General features: G+C 53.5%; 1 protein-coding gene and 1 pseudogene across 1 annotated transcript in view; both read right to left on the minus strand.

The window, feature by feature from the left end:
* The window catches only part of QSOX1 (quiescin sulfhydryl oxidase 1), a 41,999-nt gene that overhangs the window by 13,156 nt on the left and 4,298 nt on the right, over nucleotides 1–24,545 (minus strand). Inside the window, exons 2-7 of the mRNA XM_024758806.1 lie at nucleotides 18,481–18,581; nucleotides 9,021–9,066; nucleotides 8,365–8,467; nucleotides 5,918–6,008; nucleotides 3,126–3,271; nucleotides 1,448–1,582 (exon numbers count right to left, since the gene is read on the minus strand). Of these exons, the coding sequence (XP_024614574.1) occupies nucleotides 1,448–1,582; nucleotides 3,126–3,271; nucleotides 5,918–6,008; nucleotides 8,365–8,467; nucleotides 9,021–9,066; nucleotides 18,481–18,581 (622 nt within the window). The remainder of the gene's footprint in view (nucleotides 1–1,447; nucleotides 1,583–3,125; nucleotides 3,272–5,917; nucleotides 6,009–8,364; nucleotides 8,468–9,020; nucleotides 9,067–18,480; nucleotides 18,582–24,545) is intronic.
* LOC112408896 (heterogeneous nuclear ribonucleoprotein A1-like) lies at nucleotides 16,137–18,015 on the minus strand (annotated as a pseudogene).

Below are 24,545 nucleotides of genomic sequence, written 5' to 3' on the forward strand. Positions count from 1 at the left end.
TTGGCTGACGTCCTTACAGCTGCCAGACCCTGGGCATCAGGGCTCCATCTTGCACCTCTCGGGCTGACCCCAGCCCTGGGGGAAGGGCTGCAGGATCCAAGCTGGCTGCTCCACCCCGTGCCCATCACGCTCTTCTGAGATCTGGGTTCAGGGTCCTGAGGGAAGGGCTGCTTCTCTACCCCTGCCTCCTGACCCCTAGATTCTTGCCTCCTTCTATGGTGGCCTAGCTCTGGGAGCTTGGGCAACTCAACCCGCCTCTCCAGCCTCAGTGATCTCACCTGTAAAATGGACTCCTGCCCCACCTGCCTCCTGAGGTGGTGGGACGCCAACAAGGTCAGCTGACGGGGTGGGCACTGTGGCCACCTGCGCTTTACCCTGGTGCCAAAGTCCCCTCCCTCTGCTCCACTTCCATGTCCTGGGGCCTCAGTTTACCTCTCCGTTCCTGTGTTATGCCTTAAGGAGTGGCCCCCTGACTAGAGGAGATAATGGACGGAAGCGCCCAGCAGAGCCTGGCACATAAGACTAGAAGTGTCAGCCATAAGAGCAATTGGACTGATCTGAATAATCATGATTTGAATGATTATGACGAGCATACCCACCTCTTGGCTTCTCTTTCCTTCCCACCTGATTTACTACAAACCTCTCCACTGGCACTTTCCACCCTTAGAGTCTCTCGTGTTGGGATGCAAAATCCTTCCCGAAATCCAGTGACCCTGCCCCCAGTTCTCTCGTGCAGCCCCCTTGTGGAAGCCGCTCTCTGGACTCAGCTCTGAGCTGCCTGGTCAGCCATTTCCACGTGGTACCATGCTGGGGGCCAGAGCAAGAGGTCTACAGCCCCATCTCCCTGCCCAACAAGCAGAAATTCTACCACCAGGGCACAGCCAAGGAGCCTCAGAGAGAACAGTTACCTCGTGCTTACAACTGTGCATGATGACACTGGCTATCTTGAAAAGTAGTGAGCTTCCTGACACCAGAGGCATTCAAGTGAGGTCGGGTGCCTTCCTAGAAGGGATGCTGCTAAGGGACTGTAAACTCTGGGCAGGGCTTGCATCTGCCCTGCACAATCGGTATTTATGGTGCCTAGCACATAGCAGGTACTCAAAAATCTGTGCTGAAGAAATAACTGCTTGGGTGGGAAGTTGTTTTGGAGGCTGCACATTATCCTTCCAAGCTGATTCTACTTGGTCTCGAATAGAGTTAAGCTTAAGGAACGTGCGCATCGGAAAGTATGCGTTCCATCATGAAGAATACAGTCAGCAGACGCTGCCACCTCCGCACATTTAAGACTCTCCTGTGCGTGGCCAGCGGCCGGGGGCCCCCATAGGCCAAGGCCAGCCCTCGGTGGGTCTGGGCTCAGTATGACACGTGCCAAGCTTGTGACAAGGAACAGAGTGTGGAAGGACGGGGGCGGGGGGGGGGAGAAGAGGAGGCCCAGGCGTGGCCTTACGGATCTGCAACTTTCCACACGGTAGGGGCTATGGTTCTAGAGGTGTTCGGCGCAGCCGTGGTGGGGACACTCTCGCTGGTGTCCCTGGAGAACCTCTTCAGGTACATGGTGTAGAAGAACCTGGATTCCATAAGCCTGTGAGGGAAGGGAACCATGGGGGAGAGGCAGTGAGCACGGAGGAACAAAACCCCAGAGCTAACTCGCGGCAGGAGCGGAGGCGGGTGGCTCACCGGACAGGAATGTTTATTCAGAAATATTTGAACCTGGTTCGGTCTTATCCTCAGTGAGGTAAAAATTGGGGCAGCCCTGCCTCACGTTAACCTTTCTATTCACTACTCATGCTGCGGAAAGCCTCTCTGACACCAGTCTGAAGTCAAAACCCCACCTGGAAAAGCGGCTGGGCCCGTGAATTCCTCAACCCGCCTCAGAGAGGTGGGGAGACAGGGCACCTTCGGGAGCAGGAGGGCCCTCTGGGGACAGCGCTCCTTCTGGCCATGGACCGGACGGTGGGTTTGACGACCCTCCCCAGAGACCAAAGCCAAAGTGGCACATGGCCTCAAGGAAGCTCATCTCGCTCTCTCTCTCTCTCTCTCTCTCTCTCTCTCTCTCTCATCTCATAAAGAGGAGTCCTCAAGGGCAGGCGGCGCCTCCTGGTCAAGGGCCCTGGGGGGAGCGATGTGACGACTACCACCGTGACGGGACACCCCAGGGGACCTGGCACAGGGAAGCACTGTTTTCCACTCCACTGCCCCGGCCCAGTGTTTACAGCCGAGCAGGTAGCTCAGAAGCAAGCGTCGTCACAAACCATTTTCCCCTCCGCCAGCTCCAAGAGAGGAAACAATGCCTCCACTCCCCACCAGGACCGGCACTTCCTGCCCCTCCCTGTCCCCGCGGCCATCGTCCTGCCCACCCCCACCCCCCGCCCCCCGCCAGCGCTCTCTGACGAGGCCTGGCCCAGTGCTGCCAGGTGACTGGGGCCGGGTGAGGGCGAGTGGCCGCGCTGCCCAGCCCTGGTGCAGGAGGGCACTAATGGCTCTGAGGAGTGGCCCACTGGACATCTCAGGCCAGCCTTGGTCTCCCTGGTCCTCGCACTCCTGCCTGCAGGGCCGGGTGGACATCAATCATCTGCCCAGGGAGGGCACTGAGGCACCATCTGGCGCCATTCAGCAGCGGGAGCCTGACAGAGGGGCTACGGCTGGCCTGATTGTTCTCTCTTGGCATTTCGGAACTGGCTATTGTCTGGCTCCTAATGAACTTTTCTGCAATTAGAAAACCAAAGGGAGGGAGGGTCAGGCGTAGCTGAGTGCTTGCCAGGCACTTGCAGACTGCCAATGAGTCTGTCTGTGGAGAGAGGAGGATGGGGAATAGGGCCAGGGCCAGGGCCGCGGTGGGGATGGGGCAGAAGCACCAACGCTGGGTGTTGAGCACGCCGTGGACCTGAGGCTGAACTGCTGATCTGGGGGCAGCGTTCTGGGCCCGGACTCCTGGCTGTAGCATGCCCACCACCCCACCCACCGTAGGCAGATATCTGCTTCTCCTGCAGAGGGTGCCCATGACTCCTCGGAAGACTCACAGGAGAAAGAACCCGTCAGCCCCTGTGAAAGGCTGGCAGCCTCTTGAGGCAGGAAGAAAGGAGGAGCGTGGGGAGAGGGGAGAGAGGGGGCAGAGAGACACTCACACGGGGACCCGGAAGGAAGAGCCATTCCGAAACAGCAGGTAGCAAGATGGGAAGTTCGTGACACCAAACTCGTTCACCACGTCATGCTGTGTGTTGAGGACCCTGCGCACCACTATGCCCCGGCGCTGAGACAGGTCCAGAGTCACCTGCAGAGACAGTGGGACACTTGGTGGTGGGTAGGCCAAGCCACTGGACAGAGGGAAGGCCTGAGCAGGCACCTGGGTGGCAGCTGTGCTCTAGCCAGACTCGAAACCTTTCCAAGAGTAGACTATCGTGATGAGTGAGAGTCTCCTGCCGCCAACTACATCTGCCCCGCTGTAAGGAGTGCAAATGCTACCTGCTCGGAACGGTGTGGACCACACATCTTGAATCCTTGAGGACAGTCCCAGTTTGGTGTAATTTTCTTTCCAATGAGAACAATTTGTAAAAGGCATAAAAAGATGTGGTTTTCAAAAACACACATGCACCCCAATGTTCACTGCAGCACTATTTACAATAGCCAGGTCATGGAAGCAACCTAAATGCCCATCAACAGACGAATGGATAAAGAAGAGGTGGTACATATACACAATGGAATATTACTCAGCCATAAAAAGGAACGAAATTGGGTTATTTGTAGAGATGTGGATGGACCTAGAGACTGTCGTACAGAGTGAAGTAAGTCAGAAAAAGAAAAACAAATATCGTATGCTAACGCATATATGTGGCATCTAGAAAAATGGTGCAGATGAACCTGTTTGCAAGGCAGAAACAGAGACACAGATGTAGAGCATAAACATATGGACACCAAGGCAGGAAAGCAGAGGGTGGGCTGAACTGGGAGATTGGGATTGACATATATACACTAATATGTATAACACATAACTAATGAGAACCTGCTGTATAGCACAGGGAACTCTACTCAATGCTCTGTGGTGACCTAAATGGGAAGGAAATCCAAAAACGAGGGGATACATGTATACATATAGCTGATTCACTTCGCTGTACAGCAGAAACTAACACAGCATTGTAAAGCAACTATACTCCAATAAAAAAAAGTAAATTAAAAAAGTGTATGTATCTGATATTTGGAAGAAAAGTGATTTCAGTTTTGTTCTGATATTTGTAAGACTTTCTGTCTACATTCCAAATCGGAAAAACATACTTAGACGTGACGATTTTATTTTTAGAAAGGATTAAGAAGGAGAAATATACTGTTAGGTAATATTTATTAAATAGGTATTATGTTCTGTATATAGACTGTTTCATTTAATCTTCAAAATAATACTTACTATGAAATAGGAACAATTACTAGGAGACCAAGCCAGGTGGTGCAGTATACCATGGCTGCTTGGGTTTAAATCCTGCCCCCCCCAGACTAAACCTCTCCCAGACTCAACTTCCTTACTTGCAAAATTGTAATAACAATACCCACCTCCAAGGGCTGTTAAGAAGACTGAATGGGCTAATTTTATAAAAGTGCTTCTAACAATGACTAGTAAATAGTTATGTACGTAAGTATTTCTTTAAAAAATAAAACTCCTATGGTATAGGATGCAAAAACCGAAGCTCAGCAGTGAAATCATGTGATCAGGTCACACATGTGGCAAGCGCCTGAGCTGGGCTGTAAATCCCAGATCGATCTGCCTCCAGAGCTGGGGCTCTTGACCACTGTGCCCTCCTGACTCTCAAACTAACCACCCCTGGGCACCTCTGCATGGACACGGGACCAGTGCCCTTGGTTACTAGGGGAATGGGGGAGGGTAGGAGGAAGAGCTGATTCCAATGAACATTTATCAATCACCTGTACAGGCATGACCCCAGGCCTGGAATGGGACTCCTTCAGCAAAGCTCCCTGCCCATCCCACCTCCATGCTTCCCCTCTCGGGGCTGAGAGGTCTGAGACAGCTCAGAGCGTTCAACTGTGCTTGGGGAGTTTCAGGAGGAAAACCATTTGGAGTCAACAGTGGTGTTTAATTTCATTCCCTCTCTCTCTATCTCCTTGCACTGCCTTGGAACTTCTCCCAAGCACCGACCCTGTCCCACCTCTGCGTCTGGGAAAAGCCCAGTGGCCAGCGAAGTCCATGAGGCAGCGGTGGAACGGCAGACTCTCTGCATCAGGCCGGGGATGGATCTTTATAAAGCACGTACTCTGTGCCAGTTACTCATCCAGGCTCTTCCTCTAAACCGCCTCACTTGATGTTCCCAAACATACTCTGAAAAAAGGTAACTGTCGCCACTTCAAAGGTAGGGAAACGAAGCTCAAGAAAGTTGAGTAACGTGATCAGAGACACAGCACATAAGTGATGAAGTGGAGATTCCAACCCGCCTGATTCTGTTATCTGCTTCACCTGGGAAGGGACCCCGTTTCCTCAAGAGGAACTAGAGGCTCCCTGATGTTCCCTCCCCCCCAGATTTTTTACTCCAATTCTTTGCGGGCGAGGTAGTGTGGAAATAACACAAGCTTTGGAGGCAGACAGACCTGGTTTGAAGTCCTGCTCTACCAATTCACTGGCTGTGTGATCTTCGACCTGTTATTTGACCATCTTCGTTAATTAGAAAGATCAGCAACTACGTGTGTCAGCAATCTCGTGCAATGCTCAATAAACAGCAGGTGTTATCATTCTCAGTTTCCACGAGGAAGATCCAAGCAGACATAAAGGCTTTAAACAGAAAGGTCCAGCTCCTACACTTCCCGTTTCCCCCAGCAGGGGTCAGGCCAGTGCTGGGCTAAGAAGCGCACAGGAACAGCCCTGCTCTTGGCTCTCTCCCAGCGGCTATGAAGGAGCTGTGGGACCCTGCAGGCAGCTCACCTCTCTACCCAGGTAGGAGCCTTCCCTTTCAAAGATCAGGGCCAGGTAATCTTCGTCATTTCTTGCAAAGAATCCAGTAATCTCCTCCAGCCTGCAAGAGACAATGCTGGCAGTCACTCTCTCTGTGGTGGGAAGAAAGCAAAACTGCCGGCGACAGCAGACGTGGCTGACCCAGTACCGTGAATGCGGCCACACACACCTCCTCCTCTGTTTGCACACAAGACTTCGAGGAAGTCTCTCCATGCCAGCCCTCCAGTGGGAGTAAACCAAACCCTGAGTCTCAAAAGACGCTCTCTGCGTATTACCGAAACCTGGTTCTTCACTTCACACACCTATTTGGGTTGTTTTTTCAGAGTCAGGAGTGCGTACGGGCAGTCTAAGGAGGAGACCGGGGGAGGCACGCTTTGAGACCAGGTGTTTCTATGCTCTGGGTAAGGCCCAGGCTTAGAGGGCAGTTTTTATTGGTCGCCTAAGAAGCTGGTGTTTACTACCCATCGGACACAAGCCTTGATCTGTGCTAAGTCACTACCAACTGGGAGATGTGCTTTTTCCACTCCTGGAGCAGGCATACGAAAGGAACTAAAGAATCAGAAAGTCCTGGGTACAGGAGATCTTAGAATCTATCTAATCTTATTTTAAGATTTTAACCTCCTTATTTTAATACGAGGAAACTAGGGCCCCAGGATGAAGGCGGAAATTAATAAGAAGGCAAATCTTATTATTCCCCCCAAATCAAAGAATTAAGATACAAGCTGTTTTAAAAATGCAGAGTTTCAATAGAAAACAATTGCATGATACAAAAATGATTTGTTCCCTTATTTCAAGTAAAAGCAGAACATCATCAGACATGTAACAGGAGACAACAGCATCTACTTTTGTCCCCAACCTGATGACCTATTTCCCTCCTCTGGATCCAATGATGTGGCAGTGGTTACCTCCAAACAGAAGGCGCAACATGGGGCCAGTGGAGCCCAGCCCAGCCCAGCAACAGTACAAACGCCATGCCAGAGAGGTGGGGGCCAGAGTGTACCCCAGTGGGTGGATGGTCACTGACAGCCCCTGGGGTGGTAGCAGGTGGCCTCTCAGGCAACTTCCCCAGACCTCCCCAAGGCTGGCAGAAGAGCGAGCCCACAGACGGCTGACCATGTAACTCGCCCCCATCCTGTCCATTCCCACTCACACTTCTGGAAGAGGCAGCCCACCTTCCACCACAGGTCCCTGCCTCCTCCCTAAAGCTCTCTAGAAGGATCACTTTGAGAGAGGCTGGCAGGTTTACCTGGCTGGTTGCTTTTGAGATCTTCTGGGCTGAAAAGGCACCATGAGGGAGAGTGGGCGTAAGAAAGAGAGAGAGGTAGAGACACGATCATTGAGAAATGGAAGAAGGAGCGAGGTGTTTCCTGGAGAGATGGGGTCTGGCTGTGGAACCCCAAACCAAGACCATATACTCAGTCCAGGGGCTCCATGAGGCCCTCTGGGAGGATGGAGAATTGGGAAAGATGATAAAAGAATCATTGTGAGTTGGATTCAACACCAACTGACACTTGGAAACACAGTCCCTCAGCAGGGCCTCAGCTTTCCAGACACCAGCAGACTTAGTGTGGGCGCTGAAGCCCCAGTGTTTGCCTCCTGAGGCCTTCTCAGCATCCAGAACCTTGACTGTGTTCTGTGGCTGGGCTCCCTCTAGCAGCCCCAGCTGGTACTTGGATTTGCTCCTTCTTGGCCCCTTAAGGTGGGCTTTCTCCTATCTGGAGTTCTCGTCCAGAAGGGCAGGACCTCGTGTTTTCAATCTACCTGTCTCCCTCTGTGGGAGAGTTAGAGTGAGACACCGTGTACCTCATTATCCTGTTTTCCTAGAATGGAGGCGATCCTGGAAGGCTGCCGGGCAGGTAGATAGATATAGGGCACCAGCCACCTGATGCTCTGCAGCCCAGGGAGGAGAGTCACCTCCCCATCCCCCGGTCACTGCTATGGCTCAGGAAATGAGCACCTTCATTTTACAGGGCTTTGTGCTTCTCAGTCCCCCATCCCCTTTCCTCTAAACGGCATCTGGTCTCCCTTTTTCCTCCCCACGCCCACCCTCTCAGGGACCCTCCCTGGGTTAGATCATGTGAAATCCAGCTGCATCCCTCCGATATTCCAGGTTCTGAGAAGCAGCAGCAGGTATGACCCAGAGAACCCCTCCCATCTTTTCCTTCCCACTGGGTGGCTTGGGCCCTTGCATCCCTGTCAGCCCCAGGAAGTCAGGGCTCCTCGGGTAGGACCTCCAGCAATGGGAAACCCTCCACCAGCTGCTCCAGGCAGCTCTGGGCTCCGGTCCACTGGAGTGTCCACCACTCAGGCAACAGGAAGAACCAGCCCGGTCCCCAGCCATGCTGCCCCCACTGTCCTCTCACTGCCAGGCCTGCCATCCTGCCACACTGCCCTGGGCCTGCCCCAGCCCCAAATACCTGGCAGGCTTCAGTGGGGGACAGGCGGAGGGCCACGTGTCACTATGGGACTCCAGGGCGTCAATGAGCCTCTCCCGCAGCATCTGCACGTCAGCACCAGCCACTGTAAATGAAGATGGACACAGGCAGGGGCGTGAAGAGAGGAGAATGAATCCCAGTGCCCTTGTCAGCTTGCCTCATGGAAGCAAAGGGCCCAGGGCATGAGCTGAGCAAAACAGAGCACATCTCAGTCCTCCTCTGTACGAGGGGCGGGGGCATCCCACCCCTGTGGTCCTAAGCATGGCAGGGGGACCCATCCCTCAGGGCAGGCGAGAGTCCCTCAGACCTGGGCCCTGAGGGCCCTCCCCACGCTATCTGGCTGCCCCTCTGCGTGTCAACCCCACTTTGACAAGAAGGGCTATTCTGGGAACATGTGACCCTCCCTGCTTCCCGGATAGGCCCAAATGGAAGGGCTTCTTCAGCCTTGTTTTCCCAAAGGCATCTTCCAGGCTGGCTGGGAACGACATTTCCAGGGAAACACAAATTTGGCTTTCACTGGGGACCTCCTCACCCTGCAGACCTAGGTGGGCTCTCTTCACCCCAGGAGAAGCCCAGGCAAAGGAGGGGGAGAAAGATGCTAACGGCGCCAATGAGACCCCGCGAGCTGGGACACCCACCTGACAGTGTAGCTCCTGAGCCGGTCTTGGAAGAGGCCTTAAAGAACTGGAAGCAAACACACAGAAAAGAGTCAGTGGAGCTAAGAGCACAACACCCGCGCCAGTTGAGCGCTCTGTGTTTGAGACCCAGCTGCTTACTAAACGGGGTGACTTTGGGGAAATGACTTAACTTTTGTGAGCCTCAGTTTCTTTATCTGTAAAATGAGAGCAGGAGGTCTCTGCTCTTGGAGCGGGACCCTGGTTCCTCTCCCTGGCATCCTGCATCTGATCCCCACCCTCACAGCTCTAGAGCACCCCGGGAAGCTGCGGCTCAGACACTTGGCTGAGGGGGGTCTGTTTCTACGAAGTGCCAGGACCCGGCACATAGGGACTAGAAAATAGTTGCTCTATAAATAAGTGACGCAGACCCATCTGAAAAAATAAAGTGAAGTCACGTCATACCCCCCGCGCACACCCTGGACAACGTTAGCTGCTCTCTGAGGAGATCTGTCCTGGTTCCTTATCTTGGAAAAGGGGCAGCGAGGCTCATGTCTCTGGCCACTGAGGACTCCCAGCCTGGCTCAGCAGACACTCCAGAAGGGAGGGGTGTCCAGTTTGGTTCTACTGAGGGGTGGGCTTGAGCCCCTGAAGAAACAAGCCTTATTACAGATGGGCCAGTTTAACTCTCTCCCCATGTACATGACACCCAGGCCCAGTCTGTTGCCTCCTTGGGAGAGAGGACAGAGAGAACAGAGGACAACTCCTTAGAATTTGAGCTCCTGTCTAAGCGGTGGGAGAGCTGCCAGAACTCTGGCTTGTGCTCTCCTGGGCTCCGGAGGTAACAGAGTTCAGTTGTCCTGACAGATGGCCACTTAACTGCCTGGGGGAGAGCCTGCAGTCTGGGAAGAGGCCTCCTCTTGAGGTCCCTAACCTCGGGGCTACTTGTAGCCACCTTGGGCCTCTGCCGAGTAGCACGGCTCCTCGGCCTTATCACAAGCTGGTGGCTGAATGCAGGCCCTCAGGTCTACCGGACCTGGGTTCAAGGCCTGGCTCTGCTATGCTCTTGCTGTGTGACCTTGGGCACTCTATTAATCTCTCTGAACCTTCTCATCTTTAAGATGAGGACGACACCATCTACCTTGGAGAATTGCTGCGAGGATTCAATGACAATACATCCAAAGTGCTTAGCACTGTACCTGGTGCACACAGTAAGAAATCAATAAATGTTAACATTATCACTGTTATATCGTCATCAGCCCCTTCCCTTGTTCCTTTGAAACACTAGGAAACGCTGATCAGCTAGATTTGTCGGTTCTAGCCATTTGTAGGCAGAAAACTGAAATCTGGAGGCCACCTGCCCCCCTCATCCACATGAACAACAAAGATGCAGAGGAGCTGCCCATCTCTCCCCACCTGCAACCTTCTCCCGCTACTGCTGACCTCACCTGGACCCTGTTTTATTCTCTCTCTACTTGGAGCATTAATATAAACTTTTATTCTGGGTGAAAACCAGCCACTGACACATGCCACATATATTCATAATAGTGTTCTTCGCAGTCACTGAATACATTTTGAATGAATAAAAGTATATGCTATCCTTATGCTTGTAAAAACGAGCAGAGTTTTCTAGGACTGTGACATGAAATCAAGTAGATAAAGCATGTTAAGGCATTTATGGGCTGACACTGTTTCTCAGGAACAAAATAAAAGACACGCCTATTTGGGGTTTGGTTTGCTCACAGATAATAACCCAGAGGATGACCTTTACAGCTGCAGTTGTTCACAGTGATGGTGCCCTTGTACAGAAAGAATAGACTTCAACTGGCTTCCACAGGCATAAAAACATGACTGACGTCTTGACGCCTTAAGCCATGTGGCTCTCCATGGCTACAGTTGTTACTGTCAGCCACTGTAAAGTAGTGTGGTTGACTCTTCTTCAACCATCAGGTCTCCAAGATCTGAGCAGGTGCCTTATGAAAAGGGGCTGGCATTACTTCCATCAAAGGGCGGCCTCACCAGACCCCAGCTGAGCCTTCTGAAGGTCCCAGCTGTGGGCAGTGGGGAGTCAGACAGGAGCCTGCAATAGGGGAGTGCAGGAATTCCAAGAGCTCCCCTCCTTCATGAGGTACAGGGCCACAGGGAAGGCCCCCTCCTCTCTCCAGTTACTTCAGTCACGCAGCCTTCCCTTCTGTCCCCAGAAGCTTCCCAGTCACCTTCCAGAACAATGTCACCAAGTGAGGGCTGGTTCCCATACCTCACACTCTAGAGGAACTTTTTCCTATCAATTAATCTCTCTTTCATCTTTCCCCTTGTCTACCAGCTCCTTCCCTATGCCTGCAAACAGGTTCAGATCCTCCTAATCTAAAGTTAAAAAAAAAAAAAAGGACACGAAGGGATGGAGGATGGGAACAGAGGCCTCTCCAGTTGCTGCATGTCCCATTTCCCGGTGCCACCAAATTTCTCAAAACAGTGTCTGTCCTCAGTCCTCTTCCTTCCCGCGAAGCTGGCTGCGGCTCATGCCCCCACCACTCAGCTGGGACCACTCCTGGAAAGCTCGGCTGACCTTCTCTTTGGCTGGTCCAATGACCTTCCAGCCCTTCCTACTCTCTCTGCAGTATCTGATGCTATCACTGCCTGTTTCTCCCCCCTCGGCCAGGGTTTTTTTTTGTGCCACATCTTCCCGCCACTCTCCTTCTTTGCCTTCATGGCCACCTTCACAGCCTTCCCCTCGCCCTTGTCCCAGCCTTGCTCTGGACTCCTCTCCTGTGCCATCTCCTGCCCCCAGTTTCTCCTCCAGCCACGTGTCGGATCATGGCACTCTTCTGTTTAAAAAGCCCTGGGAGGCGCTGTCACAAACGAGGGGCTCAAGCTATGCTTTTGAATGAATGAGTGAATAAATGGGTGAATGGACAAACCAACCCATTGTTTGTCTCCCTTGCTGATGTCATCTACCTTGTCCAAATGGCTTGTGACCTGAACCCCGTCTCAGGTCCTCACCTGTCTTAACTTGTTTCTTCCAAGTGTCAGGGCAGCCCTCCCCCAATACACACACACTCTGCAAGACTGAGTCACCCCTCCCACAACCTGTTTCTCCACCCATGTTCCTTCCCTCACCCAGTGATCGCCCTCCTCCCCATCACCCAGACCAGTATCTCCCTCTCCCACAACGCCTGTGGTCTGTGAACTTGACCTTTGTGATATCTCTTCTACAGTCCTTGAGACCAGTTGCCTTTTCTAGACCAGAGCCTACCACCTACTTACTGGACCACTACAACTGTCTCTACCTGTCCCCGCCTCATGCCCTCAGAAATGGTCATATGCTCCATCTTTTCAAATGATGGAGCCATCACCCTCACTGCCACTTTGTCTGGGTTTCTAAGGGACAGTTCTGGTCTGATCATGTCCCTCCTCCTCAAAGCCCTTCCATGACTCCCTACTGCCAAGGAATAATGTCCAAACTCAGAGCGTTCCAGGCCTTCCAGGATCTGCCTCCACCCACTTACCTCCCACTGCCCCGCCCCCATTCCCTACATTTCAGCTACGATGGACTTGAACCCGCACTTCCCACCCATCCACCTCCCACCTGGGAGGGCAGGACTATAGCTTATTCACCTCTGCAAGCCCCACAGTGCCTGGCACAATGTCTAGGAAACACTCAAAGGACATCTGTTCAGTTGAACAGAGAATCTCTACCCTTTGATCAGCTTGGAAGCTCATGCAAAAATCACATTAAAATCGAGTTAGGGCACGTTTTTGTCCTCTTATGAATCTGCATCCTTATTAATTCAGCTGTTGGAGGCGTGTGTCCTACCCAAGGGAAAGGGCCACCACTCCTTGGAAACAGGCAATTAAGACTCCAGCAGGGAGTTTCCTTTCCTCCAGAAGCGGTCAGCACCCAGTCCCTTTCCTCTCAACACCTGACACAGGAGCTTCTGCCCTCCCCAACCATGGAGCCCCTGGAATCCTCCCTGTCTCCCCAAAGGCAGGTGACCAGAAGGCATTGGGCATGTCTTTACCAACCTATCCAAGAGCAACTGCCTTCCTGGGGGCCAAATAAGGCTAAACAGAAAGCACGCTTTGTAGTGGCAACCATCAATGGCACTGAATCCAAGCTTTCAAAACAAGTTTTAAGGAGAGTGACCTCCAAATACCCTACAGTGAGCCTGCGAGGATGCAGAAGCTTAACCGTTCCTACCTTGTGGACCGTCAGTGGAGGAGAGACCTGGCAGAGGGCAGGTGACTGCTGAGACGGGGGCCTATCTCCTTTTTCCAGAGAGAGGCAGGAGATGTCTTTCTGAGTCCTGTCCTCCTCCCTGACATCTCACAAGAGCCACAAAAAGTAACAGCCCAGACGGTACTCCCCACTCCCAGCCTTGAATTCAAGGACTTGCCATCCCTGGGCTCCCTCCTTCCAGGGTCCTGCCTCAGCCCCGCACAAGAGCCTCTGCTCCAGCCAGACCAGCCTTCTCAACTCCCTACATTGTTCCACCCACATCCTCTGCTCTCACATCCCGCCCGCATTCCTCCTCTCTCCCAGCCAAGCTCCACCCACTTGGAAGTCTCCCTCCTCTGGGAACTCCTCCTCCCCCATGAAGTCCTCTTCTGATGTGGGAAGGAAAGAACTCAGTGACCCCAGGCAAACTCCCCCAGCGTTCACCATGTACACATCACTCTGCCTGTCAACTAGCTGGGAGCTCTGAGTGCCCTTGTGCGCAGCGCCTTCCTGTCTGGCCGGCCTCGCTTATGTTTCCGGCCATGGCCTACAGGTCTGGCTTCTCCATGACGATGAGCACAGTGCTGTGCCCCAAGCAAATATTCACTCAACGGCTGTTGATGGATGGACTGCCTCAAATGGGGTGTCACAGAGGGGCTACCACGAGCCCACAGGGCAACAGGAAGGAAGACAACTAACATTTATGGAACTTTGGTTAATACCGCAGAGTGTCTTGGCACTCTCACACGTAAGACCTCATTTCATAGTTGGCAACAATCCTATTAGGTAGATATTATCATCCCATTTTTCAGACAAAGAAACTGAGGCCAGCAGCTAGGGCATTAAATGACTTCCCGAGTCACAGTAAGCAGGGGAGCCAGGATTTGAACTCGTGTCAATTATCTCCTCAGAATCTTGCAAAGGGAAGACTTCTGTCCTCTCCCACCCAATGCTGCTGCTTCCTGTAATCTTGATCCCGGCCAGGCCTCTGGCTACAAAGGGTCCTACTCCATTACCCACTGAGGGGCACTCCTGCAGCCCACTGGCAAAGCCCCTAGCCCTGAAGTTCCAGCCTCTAGGTCCCCAAGCTCCAGCCAAAACCAGCTTTAAACTACCTTTCCCTCCCTCCCCTCTGTTCTCTTCCAGATGGGCACCGGCTCCAGTTTGATAGGGCCCTGACACAGCTGGACCGCCTTGCAGGGCCAGTTGTTTGCTAAACAGGCTGGGCTGGTAGAAGCTCACTGTTTGCTCACGGAGACAAGGCGCAGGAGGCAGAGGAAAGGGACGATGACACATGTTACTGGGAGTGGCCATACTCTTGTACGGGCCTGTCCCTGTCATACCAGCGACACTCTCTCCTCCTGTTCAACACATGTCCTCATCTTAGAGCTCTCAGCCTTGATGGGTGGGAGCGAGGACAGGCTCCAGTCCCCAGGGGATGGCAGACAGGTACAGGGCCATCTCTCTGGCCTGCTGGCAGCCAGGCCCACCTCTAGGGTGTACTGCTTCCCAGGGGGTCCAGCCACGCAGCCCACACGCACACCGGGCTCTCAACGGGCCAGAATCTCTGGAGATCTGGAATCTGAGTCGTGTTTTCCAAAAACTAGAAGTAATCTAGTGGTAAGTTGTAAAATCAAGTTAGTGAATCACAGCCAGTACTTTTTAAAAAATACATAGAACAGAAAACAGCACGTACTGCACGCACGAAGAATAGTGTTTTATGAAACACTTGTTTTAGGGATAACAGATACAAACCAACTTCTGGATCTCACTGTAAATGTTGTAGGTCACAGTAACAATGTTTGAAAGCCACTGCTTAGGGCCTTAGAACAGAGACTGATCAGGAGTTAGAACCACTTGCACCCTGGACCAGAGCCCTAAGGACAGGGCACAGAGCCCCTCTCCCTGCCGAAACTGAACTGCAGGCTCCTCAGGAGAGGCTGGGAGGGCTTGGCCAAGGGGAGGTCACAACACTGGTCTCTGGAGCTCGTAAGAAATGCACAGGTCACTACCAGCCCAGCTCAGCCCAGCCCAGCCAGATGCCGCCAGTGTGAAGGCAGTTAAGGAGCCCAGCTTAGGGCCCTGCCAGCACCCCTCCCACAGCAGGAAATGATCAGTCACTTGGGGCACTCAGGCTGTGTGTGCTGAATGACTCAGATAGGTGCTGAGAAGCTTCTGGATCTCCCGACATACCTGGGCCATCTCCTTCCAACCCCCACAAGCCCCAGCCTCTTTCAGACAGAAACAGAATGCCCCAGGCACCAGCCCCCACCGAACCCCCACAGGATGTCCCGACTTGGCCACGGGACCAATGCCAACACCCTTCCCCTGTGCAGGGACTCCTGCTGCCACACTGATCTTCCCCCAGCTTCCCACGCGGGGCTGCTTGCCCTGCTTCAGCAGAAGGAACAGAGGGCTCCGTCCTCCCCTTGGAGAGTAATTTTGAATATTTTAAGTTACACATCTTGGGGCCAAGGATAGGACAATGGCCCTGTCATGGAAGCCTTTTACTTAAAAGAGACAGTTGACAGACAATGTCTCCGCTGCCACCTCTAAATGATACGGCAGTAGCTGTTGGCTCAGGACACTTCCCCAGGCCAGCTGAATGGGGGCTTAGGCCCTGACCGTAAGTGGTAACAGGAGCGTGGGAGGGAGCCCTCCGGGGCTGTGGAAACCCTGAACGCAGCAGGATTTCACTGGCCATGAGAACAGAAAGGTCACATGCAGTTAGAGCTGGATGTTGCTGGAGGAGCCTGGGGCCTTGCTCTCCAGATGAATTCTCCTGGCGTCATCAGGCTCAGATATGGTTCATGGTTCTGCCTGGCAACTGAAGCCCCTGAACTCAGAGATATCTTGTTCCAGGGACAATGCTTGGCTTTTCAGTCTTCAAAGGCATTCCCTCATTATTCTTTCTTTTTTTTTTTAAAAAAGACACATTTATTCAGCGTCATGATCAGACTATTACATTTAGCAATCAACAGCATGGGTGCAAAAAAAAAATCTATATTAAAACCCTTTGTTGGAATGCTTTACACTTTCCACAGAACAGAAACTAAAATAACCTGTTATACAATTAGTCACAAATACAGTCCTCAAGTTTTTTTGCCCATACACATGACCAGTGTCTAAAACATGTCTTCTTTGTAGCAGCTAGGCCCTGACACCACTGTGCTTGGCTGAGTTCACAAATCTGTTGTAACCCGTAGCTTCCCTGTCACTTCTCTGGCTATCCTCTCCTGCTAAGCTTTGTTTCCTGGCAGTAATCAAAACCTTCTGCCACTGCCACAGCTACTGCTGCTACTGGAACCACCACAGCCACCTTGGTTTGGGGGTTTGGCAAAGTATTGGCCTCCACTACCATAGGGGCCAGAACTTCTGCCTCCAAAGTTTCCTCCAAAATTTGAAGATTGATTGTTGTAACTGCCAAAATCATTGTAGCTTCCACCACCTCCAAAATTGCTTCCATCGTTACCAAATCCATTATAGCCATCCCCACTGCCACCATATCCACCACCACTGCGGCTGCCACCAAAGCCAGCTCGACCACTGAAGTTTCCTCCACGACCAAAGCTGTCATTCCCACCAAAACCCCCTCCACGACCACCACCAAAGTTTCCAGAACCACTTCGACCTCTTTGGCTGGATGAGGCACTAGCCGTCTCTTGCTGAGATAGGGCTTTCCTTACTTCACAGTTGTGGCCATTCACAGTGTGGTATTTCTGAATGACAATCCTGTCTACAGAGTCATGGTCATCAAAGGTTACGAAAGCAAAGCCTCTCTTTTTGCCACTGCCTCGGTCAGTCGTGATTTCAATCACTTCAGTTTTCCCATACTGTTCAAAATAATCTCTTAGGTGATGTTCTTCAGTGTCTCCTTTAATGCCACCAACAAAAATCTTTTTCACAGTTAAGTGGGCACCAGGTCTTTGAGAATCTTCTCCTGAGACGGCCCTCTTTGGTTCCCCAACTCTTCCATCCACCTCGTGTGGCCTTGCCTTCATGGCCGCATCCACCTCCTCCACAGTGGCATACGTGACAACCCCGAAGCCTCTGGAGCGCCTGGTGCTTGGATCCCTCGTTACCACACAGTCTGTGAGCGCTCCCCGCTGCTCACAATGGCTCCTCAGACTGTCATCGGTTGTTTCAAAAGCTCAAACCTCCGATGCAGAGCTTCCGCAGCTTTTCGGGCTCTTTGGGTGACTCTGACTTAGACACGACGGCAGTGGAGGTGGGGGAGACGTCAACGATGCTTACTTGGTGGCGTCCACGGGCAGAAAGGAGATCTACCGAACGTATCTCCTGATTATTCTTAGTGGCCACAGACTAAATTGCTTTTCTAGATGTCATTCTGGTGGGAGCAGGCTAATTATTTATAGGTGGAGAGAGAGATTTTGATTTGGATTCTTTAATTTGGAAGAGAACTAACTGGATTACGGCTGCGCCTGAGCTCTGGGGAGGGTGCTAAGTATAATGGCACAGCCTTGCTGCTCTGGGCTTCCCAGGGCCTCTGATGTGAGAGCCTTGGAAGTTGTCCACATGTTAATTAAGTGGTTGATGCCCCGCGGTGGGCAGGCTGGTAGGCAAGGCCTCATCAGAGAACTCGTGCTACTTGCAGCCAGAGGCGGGGTGACAGGGCCCTCGTGTGTTGGGTGTGATGTCTTCCTTGATGGAGATCCCTGCTGCCCGAGGCACTGGGCTAAGGCTCTCCTGCCAGGTCACTTCTGAGCCTCTTGAGTTCAAGGCACTGGCCTGATGTGGATGAGGTTGGCCAGTTGTCTCACGGGACCTTTTCTGGGGGACCATGAGACCCCCTGAGTCTGATCCTGCCTACAGGTGGGTCAGAGCCTAAAGCCTGGTTTTACAGGGTTCAGATCAGCCCTCTAAGGCTGGGAAGTCAGGCGGGAGAGGAATGGATTGGAAAGAGGCCCCTGGGAGCTGGGAGCTCTCACCAGCTCAGGTGATGATTAGTTCTCACAGCTACAATCTGCCCATCCCAACACAACCACACACAGCCCCTTTTCCTTATAACGGGCAGAATGTGCCAGACCAAGTGAGCCTCTTTCTTTTCTGCCTCCCAGCTCACATCCCTTTCTGCCTCTAAAATAGGTACATGCTCTAGGGGCTGTGATTTAAGCAGGTCAAGCCCAGAAGCCTGGGAGGACACCACAGAGCCCAGCAGTCAGGCAGACACCAGGGAAGCAGGGAGCAGCTGACAATGTGCTCCGACAGCACTGCCCCCGAGCCCGCTCACCCCTCCTGGTCACACACCCTCACAGTCGGGAAGCCAGGGATGTCGAAGTCTCTGCAGACTGCGGTGTTGGTCTCCTGAGCACAGTCCAGGGCGGCGAGATTCAGCGCTGGCCTCCAACCTGAAAGGACAAAAAAAAAAGAAACGGAAAAAACCCTGAGGTAAGTAAGAGGGGCTGGCACCTCTGCCTGCTGACCTCGCCCACCGCCACCAGTGCCCACGGCACCTGCCTCCAAAGCTCTTAGGAGAAAGGTCACCCCTTCCTCAAAACACGGCCTCTGAGATAGTTGGGTTATTCTGCATTTAGCCTGTGCTTAGGACACAGTTAAATAGCACCGGTAACCCACTCAGAACAGCAAGCTGTGTCCCCCGTTCTGCAGTTGGGGAGGGGCACAGGGGCTGGAGGAGCTGAAAAGAGGTATGAGATGAGCCTGGCCCTCTTGGGGAAAAGCCCCTGGGATACTGCCTCTGTCTCTGCTGCCCTCTAGAGATGATCAGTTCCAGAGGGGTGAAGAGCACGCCTCAGGAGTGCTGAGTTCCCCGTGGACCCTCGGTGAAGGCCTCTGAGGCCAGAGGTAGTGGCCAGCAGCCCAGCTTGGGCGGGTGGGACACAGGGTAGTGGGGACCGGCCCCCCGGCCAGGGGTGGAGGCAGAAGTGCAGGGGAGGAAGGCGAAGACACCTGGGATCTAGAAGCCACAGGGAAAGAAGCCCTGAGGCCAAAGTCTGGAAGATAACAGCTCCCCAGGCTGGCTGCCTGGGCACCCTGCTCCTTCATCAGGCCCCAGGCCACAAGGCCTCCCTCCGATGGAACTTACTGGCAGAGAGAACAATGGCACCGTTCTGGGCCACAGCCCCGGATCTGGGAAACAGAAAACAAACTCATCTACCGGGCAGGCCTCCTGAGCTCCAGTTCCAGGTCAGGTGCCCCAGGAGCACCTACCCAAGTGCCACACTACAGTGAGGCTGCTCCCGCCGGGATGGAGGATGTGCACGTGAAGCTGCACAGACGGTGAGCTGGCGATGCACTGGTGCCACGCCGTGTGGCACGGGGCTGTGAAGGTACGTGGCCGCCGGGCAGACCAACCCTGGGCACCACGCAGGGGCCTGGCAGGAAAGGCGAGAACTGAGTGGAGCCCTGACCGTCAGTCCAGGTGACAGGCAACCAGGGCACAGGGTGAGCAGATGAGGAGGGGAGAGTGAACAGGGCTGCAGAGGCGATGCCACGGGAAGGCAGGCAGGGGCCAGCGTGGGCGTGCCGGCCTGGGGCTCAGGGCTGGCTCCCCAGCACCCTCCCCAACGCGGGCATCTCCAGGCCGATGAGGGAAGGGGCAAGCCTGCCTGAGGAGTCGGGGAGGGCACACATGCTCCCCACAGGGCCCTACCCCTCCCACCTGGAGCACAGGATGGGGTGGGGGGACTTACACAGGCAGCCCACACAGAACTCACTAATGACAGAAGACTAATATCCAAATAACATCCCTGAGACCTGTGGCTTTGCCGGGACCTCTTATCTCGCCCCAGAACCTGTCCCTTACAACATCTGAAAAACCACTACTTCCAAAGGCATCAGAGCTCCCAGAACCTTTTATGCCTAGGGTAGGAGTGTCACCCTCACTTCCACAACAGATGTATGGAAAAGCCAGGATGCCTCCCAGACACCCCTGACCCACCCCTCAAAGGAAAGGCTCCGAAGGTTCAGAGCAACTAAGCTGGTCCTTCTTGGGGTGACATGAGGCAGGGGGTCTGGCACTGTGAGGCAGGCTAGAGGCAACACCCGCTCCCTCCCCACCCCCTCTCCCCTTCTCCTTTCTTGCCGGCAATGGACATTTGGCACTGAATCCTGGCGGGAGGGAGGGAGTGGGGATGGGGGAATGGGGTGTGAATGGAAGTGTTCAGCAGAGACAGGTGAGCCACACACTAACATTCCCCGCTACCCCATCTCGCCAAACCCCTTCCAGGGAGCTCTCGGCTCCCCTAGCACAGGAGGGCAACAGTTTGAGCTACAGATACACGCCAACCCGAATGGCCTGCATCCTTCAGCTTTACATCTAGCTGGAAGGGCAGCCTGCTGTGGTCAGTGACCAGGGTCTGCTCCACACTGGGCTTGGCACAGCATCCCTCCTGCCCTCCCTGACACTCTGCTCTCCCCTGACCCCTCCCCCACTGTCAGCGCCACGTAGGAGGGACAGAGTCAGGCAGTCCAGCCACGCGGAACCAATAATACCAACCAGCTTCCTGTCCTGTCCACCCCCAGTCCCGAGTCTCTTCCTGCCCTCCCCCATGTCTCCTCTCCCCACCCCCGGGTTCTTTACCTCTCACGTCGCCTCTGACCCACCCTCCTAGTGAGCTAGTGCAGGGTTTCTTGTCCAGATGAAATGTCTCATTTCCCTCCTGGCCAAGGTTCTAATATGCTCCATCACCAGCCTACCCAGCCACCAGTGATCTTTTCTATCCGCAGGTCTATGTCACTCTCTACTCAATATTCTTTGAGGGCTCCCATTGCCTCTAGAAGAAAACTCAACAGGCATCAGGCCATTCTTAATCTGGTCCCTCCCCACCCAGCTTCCTCTTACCATTTCCCCAAATTATGCTCCAGGAACGCTAAAAGTTTTCTCCTTCCTTGAAAGCACAGTGCTCATCTAGGCTATTCCCACAGCCACCTCTACCCTCCCAACAAACTCCCAGTTGTCAGGTGCAACTCAGTTTGAACGGGATTTTTCCCCCCAGGAAGAGCTGCCTTCCAAGCCCAAGGCTCAGGACCCTGTTCTCGTTTCCACCACACAGTTACAAGCCTGTCCATCCCTAAATGTCTCTTCATCCTTGCATCCTCCTTGCCTAGCTTCCCCATTATCCTGCACACAGTAGGTGCGCAGTGACTATCGACTGAATGATACAACTGACCCAGTCCCGGGGCCGCTACAGGGCTGGAACATCTTCTCTCAGCCTTACTCTATCCTCAGGTCCAGGCAGGGGGTGAGGTTAATGCCCATCACCTGTGAATGCAGGAGAAGTGAGCTGCCAAGGGATGGGGTTTTGCCCTGGATCACAGGCAGAGCACCCCAGGCCTCCTTTCTATGGCTCCTCTCCTGCCCAAGGGAGGCCCAGCAGAGGGTGGGAAGCACAGGTCACCCTGTAGGGTCATCTGGCACATTTCAGGCTTGGCTCCGGCTCTGCATCTAGGGCTTTTTTCAGGGAGACCCCCAGGAGAGGCCCAGCTGTTCTCAAAAGTATCAGCAAGTCAATTAGACCTAAGGGCAGAAGAGTGGCACTTTTGTGTCCTTCTACCAGTGAGGGCCCCTGGCAGGGGGTCTCACAGGGCCACCTGGCAGGGACCAAGGACAGCAGGCCTCAACCACTCCACTCCTCTCCTCTCCAAGAGTGCAGGCCACCATCCCTCGGACCAGAGTTGTTGTTTGTTACCCGCTGGGGCATGAGGCTCTGAAGGCACAGGGAGAGGAGAGAACAGAAAGCTAGTGTTCAGCGAGCGTCCACAGATTTTGTGTCCTCCAGATTTTCCCACTCCACCACTGCCATTGGAGGTGGGCACCATTTTACCCACTTTACAAACGAGGACAGAGACCAAGAGACCTCCAAGTGGTCCCAGGGCTACCAGACCCAAAACCCCACTTTTGTCCCTCTGCCTCACCGGGGTCAGGATGCTGCCTTTATACTTTTGCTGTCTGCTCCAGTCACAACCTTCCCCATGAGAGAGAAATGGTTAAGACAGTTTCCTCTTCTAGCTACATACCGTTCTCTATAACGCCTTTACTCAGCGTTACTTAGATAGTAACGCTCAGCCTTTACTTAGACTCAGCCTTTACTTAGATGATAGTGATATCAGGCATATAGAGAGTTTATCATGTGCCCAATGGATGTAGTTTAATGTGCGCAGCTACGCTATGAAGAAAGTAAGGAGGTATTTATTCATCTCTGGACTGTAAAATAGAGATCAGATAACTGTGCCCGAGGCACACAACTAATCAGTGGTGAATGTGGGATCTGAACCCAGGATCTGAGCCTCCCCGGTGGTCTCAAGAGGACACAACAGAGAGCTTCTCTGTTCCCAGCCAGGAAACTCAGAGGGGACAGGGTGGGGTGGGTATTAGTAATGGGGATGGAGGCGGGAGGTGATGCCTGAGAGTTCTCAGCTCCCAGCTCCTGGAAGGTCCGTCACTCCTCTTTACGCCTTGATTCCCTGTACCTCCACTAAATGGAACCAGTGCCCCTTCTTACCAGCCCCAGCCCGAGGGGGAGGGGCGGGGGAGCCGGGGGCCGGTCAGGTGTTGGGAGAGTCCGGGCTGAGAAATGTTTCCCAGGAATATCAACGTCAATACCTTAATGAGCCATAATGACCTATAAAGCTCTGTTTTGACCCGAATCACTGCGGACCTGACTATTCGTCATTCTAGTAACAGTACCAGGAATAGAGAGGACCCTTATCTGGGTGCTCCACTGGTAAAGCAAAGCTGCATTTACGGGAAGTGCACTGCTGTCAAAGAGGTACGGAGCTGGGTGAGAGAGGCTTTTTAAAGTGTCAGGTGACTTAATACCACAACCTGCAGGCCTAACACCAAAAGGATTAGCAGTCTCAGTCCAGCCCTACTCTTAGGGAGAAAAAAAACTTTCCTGGTGCAATTACTGCCTTGGCAAAGTATTCTCCCCACTGACAGAGTAAATGAGCAAATGGAGCGGACGGGAGGGGAGGTAAGTGTAGGCAGCACAGCTGCGGACCCTGGGTGGCGGGAGAGGGGATGCTTTCTGGTGAGGGGGATGGGCTCCTTCTGGAGTCACAGGCGGCATACCCACCCCACTCACAAGGCCAGGAAGGGGCACAGGACCCAGAGTCACAGGGCTTGCAGACAGCTGCAACTGGTCGAAGCACCATGAGCTCCACACATCTCCTCTCTGGGTCTCCGTTTCCTCACCGGTCACACGAGGGCCAAGAGGAAGGTGTCTCAAGTCCTTCCCAGCTCTGACAACCATGGGGTGCTGGATGGCAAAACACTCTCACCAAGAAGCATGGCCGTTAGGCCTCCGAGTGCTAAGCAGCCTGGGCCTCTATTAAGGCAGGGGCCAGACCCACCCAAACCACAAGAGCCAGTCAGGTCGAGAGGTCAGAATGAGACCCCCGCCTGAGTCTCCAGGAGTCCTCCTGACACAGAGAGTTGGCCAGGCCTATGCCATTACCACGACATCCCTTCCTCCTTGTTGCCGGCTTCTGGGCAGTGAGGTCATGATGTGGACAAAATGCCTTCCCCGCCCCTCACACCTGGATGACACCCCAGGTCTGAGTCAAGAGGAGCCACGGCAGCCCCAGAAGACCTGGTCACTCACAGCCTCATCTGGAATCCCGTGAGGCTTGTGCCATTGGTCTGCATGAGTGTTCAGTGACCTGCTACCCTGCGCCAGGCTCTGCACTAGTAGCGCACGGGTACAAGCAGGAGAGGACGGCCCTGGGAGAGAAAAGGAGGAAACCAACACTGCTTGCTGTCACTCAACACCCACGCCTTACAAATCTCATCTCCACACTCTGCACAGGTCATTTTCCCACCTGGAGTACCCTTCCTCCTTCTCCCCGCTCTCCACCTGCCCAGGCTCTGGAGAGTCAGGAAGAGCTGGGTTCAAGAACCTCCTCCAGGGACTTCCCTGGTGGCGCAGTGGTTAAGAATCTGCCTGCCAATGCAGGGGATACAGGTTCAAGCCCTGGTCCGGGAAGATCCCACATGCCGCGGAGCAACTAAGCCCATGAGCCACAACTACTGAGCCCATGAGCCACAGCTATTGAGCCAGTGCGCCACAACTACTGAAGCCCACGTGCCTAAAGCCCATGCTCCGCAACAAGAGAAGCCACCGCAAAGAGAAGCCTGTGCATCACAACCAAGAGTAGCCCCCACTCGCCGCAACAAGAGAAAGCTTGCACACAGCAACAAAGACCCAACGCAGCCAAAAATAAATAAATAGATAAATAAATAAATTTATTTAAAAAAAAAAAAGAACCTCCTCCAGGGACTTCCCTGGTGGTCCAGTGGTTAAGACACTGTGCTTCCACTGCAGGGGGCGTGGGTTTGATCCCTGGTCTGGGAA

The sequence above is a fragment of the Neophocaena asiaeorientalis genome, unplaced genomic scaffold (assembly GCF_003031525.2).
Source record: "Neophocaena asiaeorientalis asiaeorientalis breed wild unplaced genomic scaffold, Neophocaena_asiaeorientalis_V1.1 scaffold182, whole genome shotgun sequence".
NCBI classification, from domain to species: domain Eukaryota; kingdom Metazoa; phylum Chordata; class Mammalia; order Artiodactyla; family Phocoenidae; genus Neophocaena; species Neophocaena asiaeorientalis.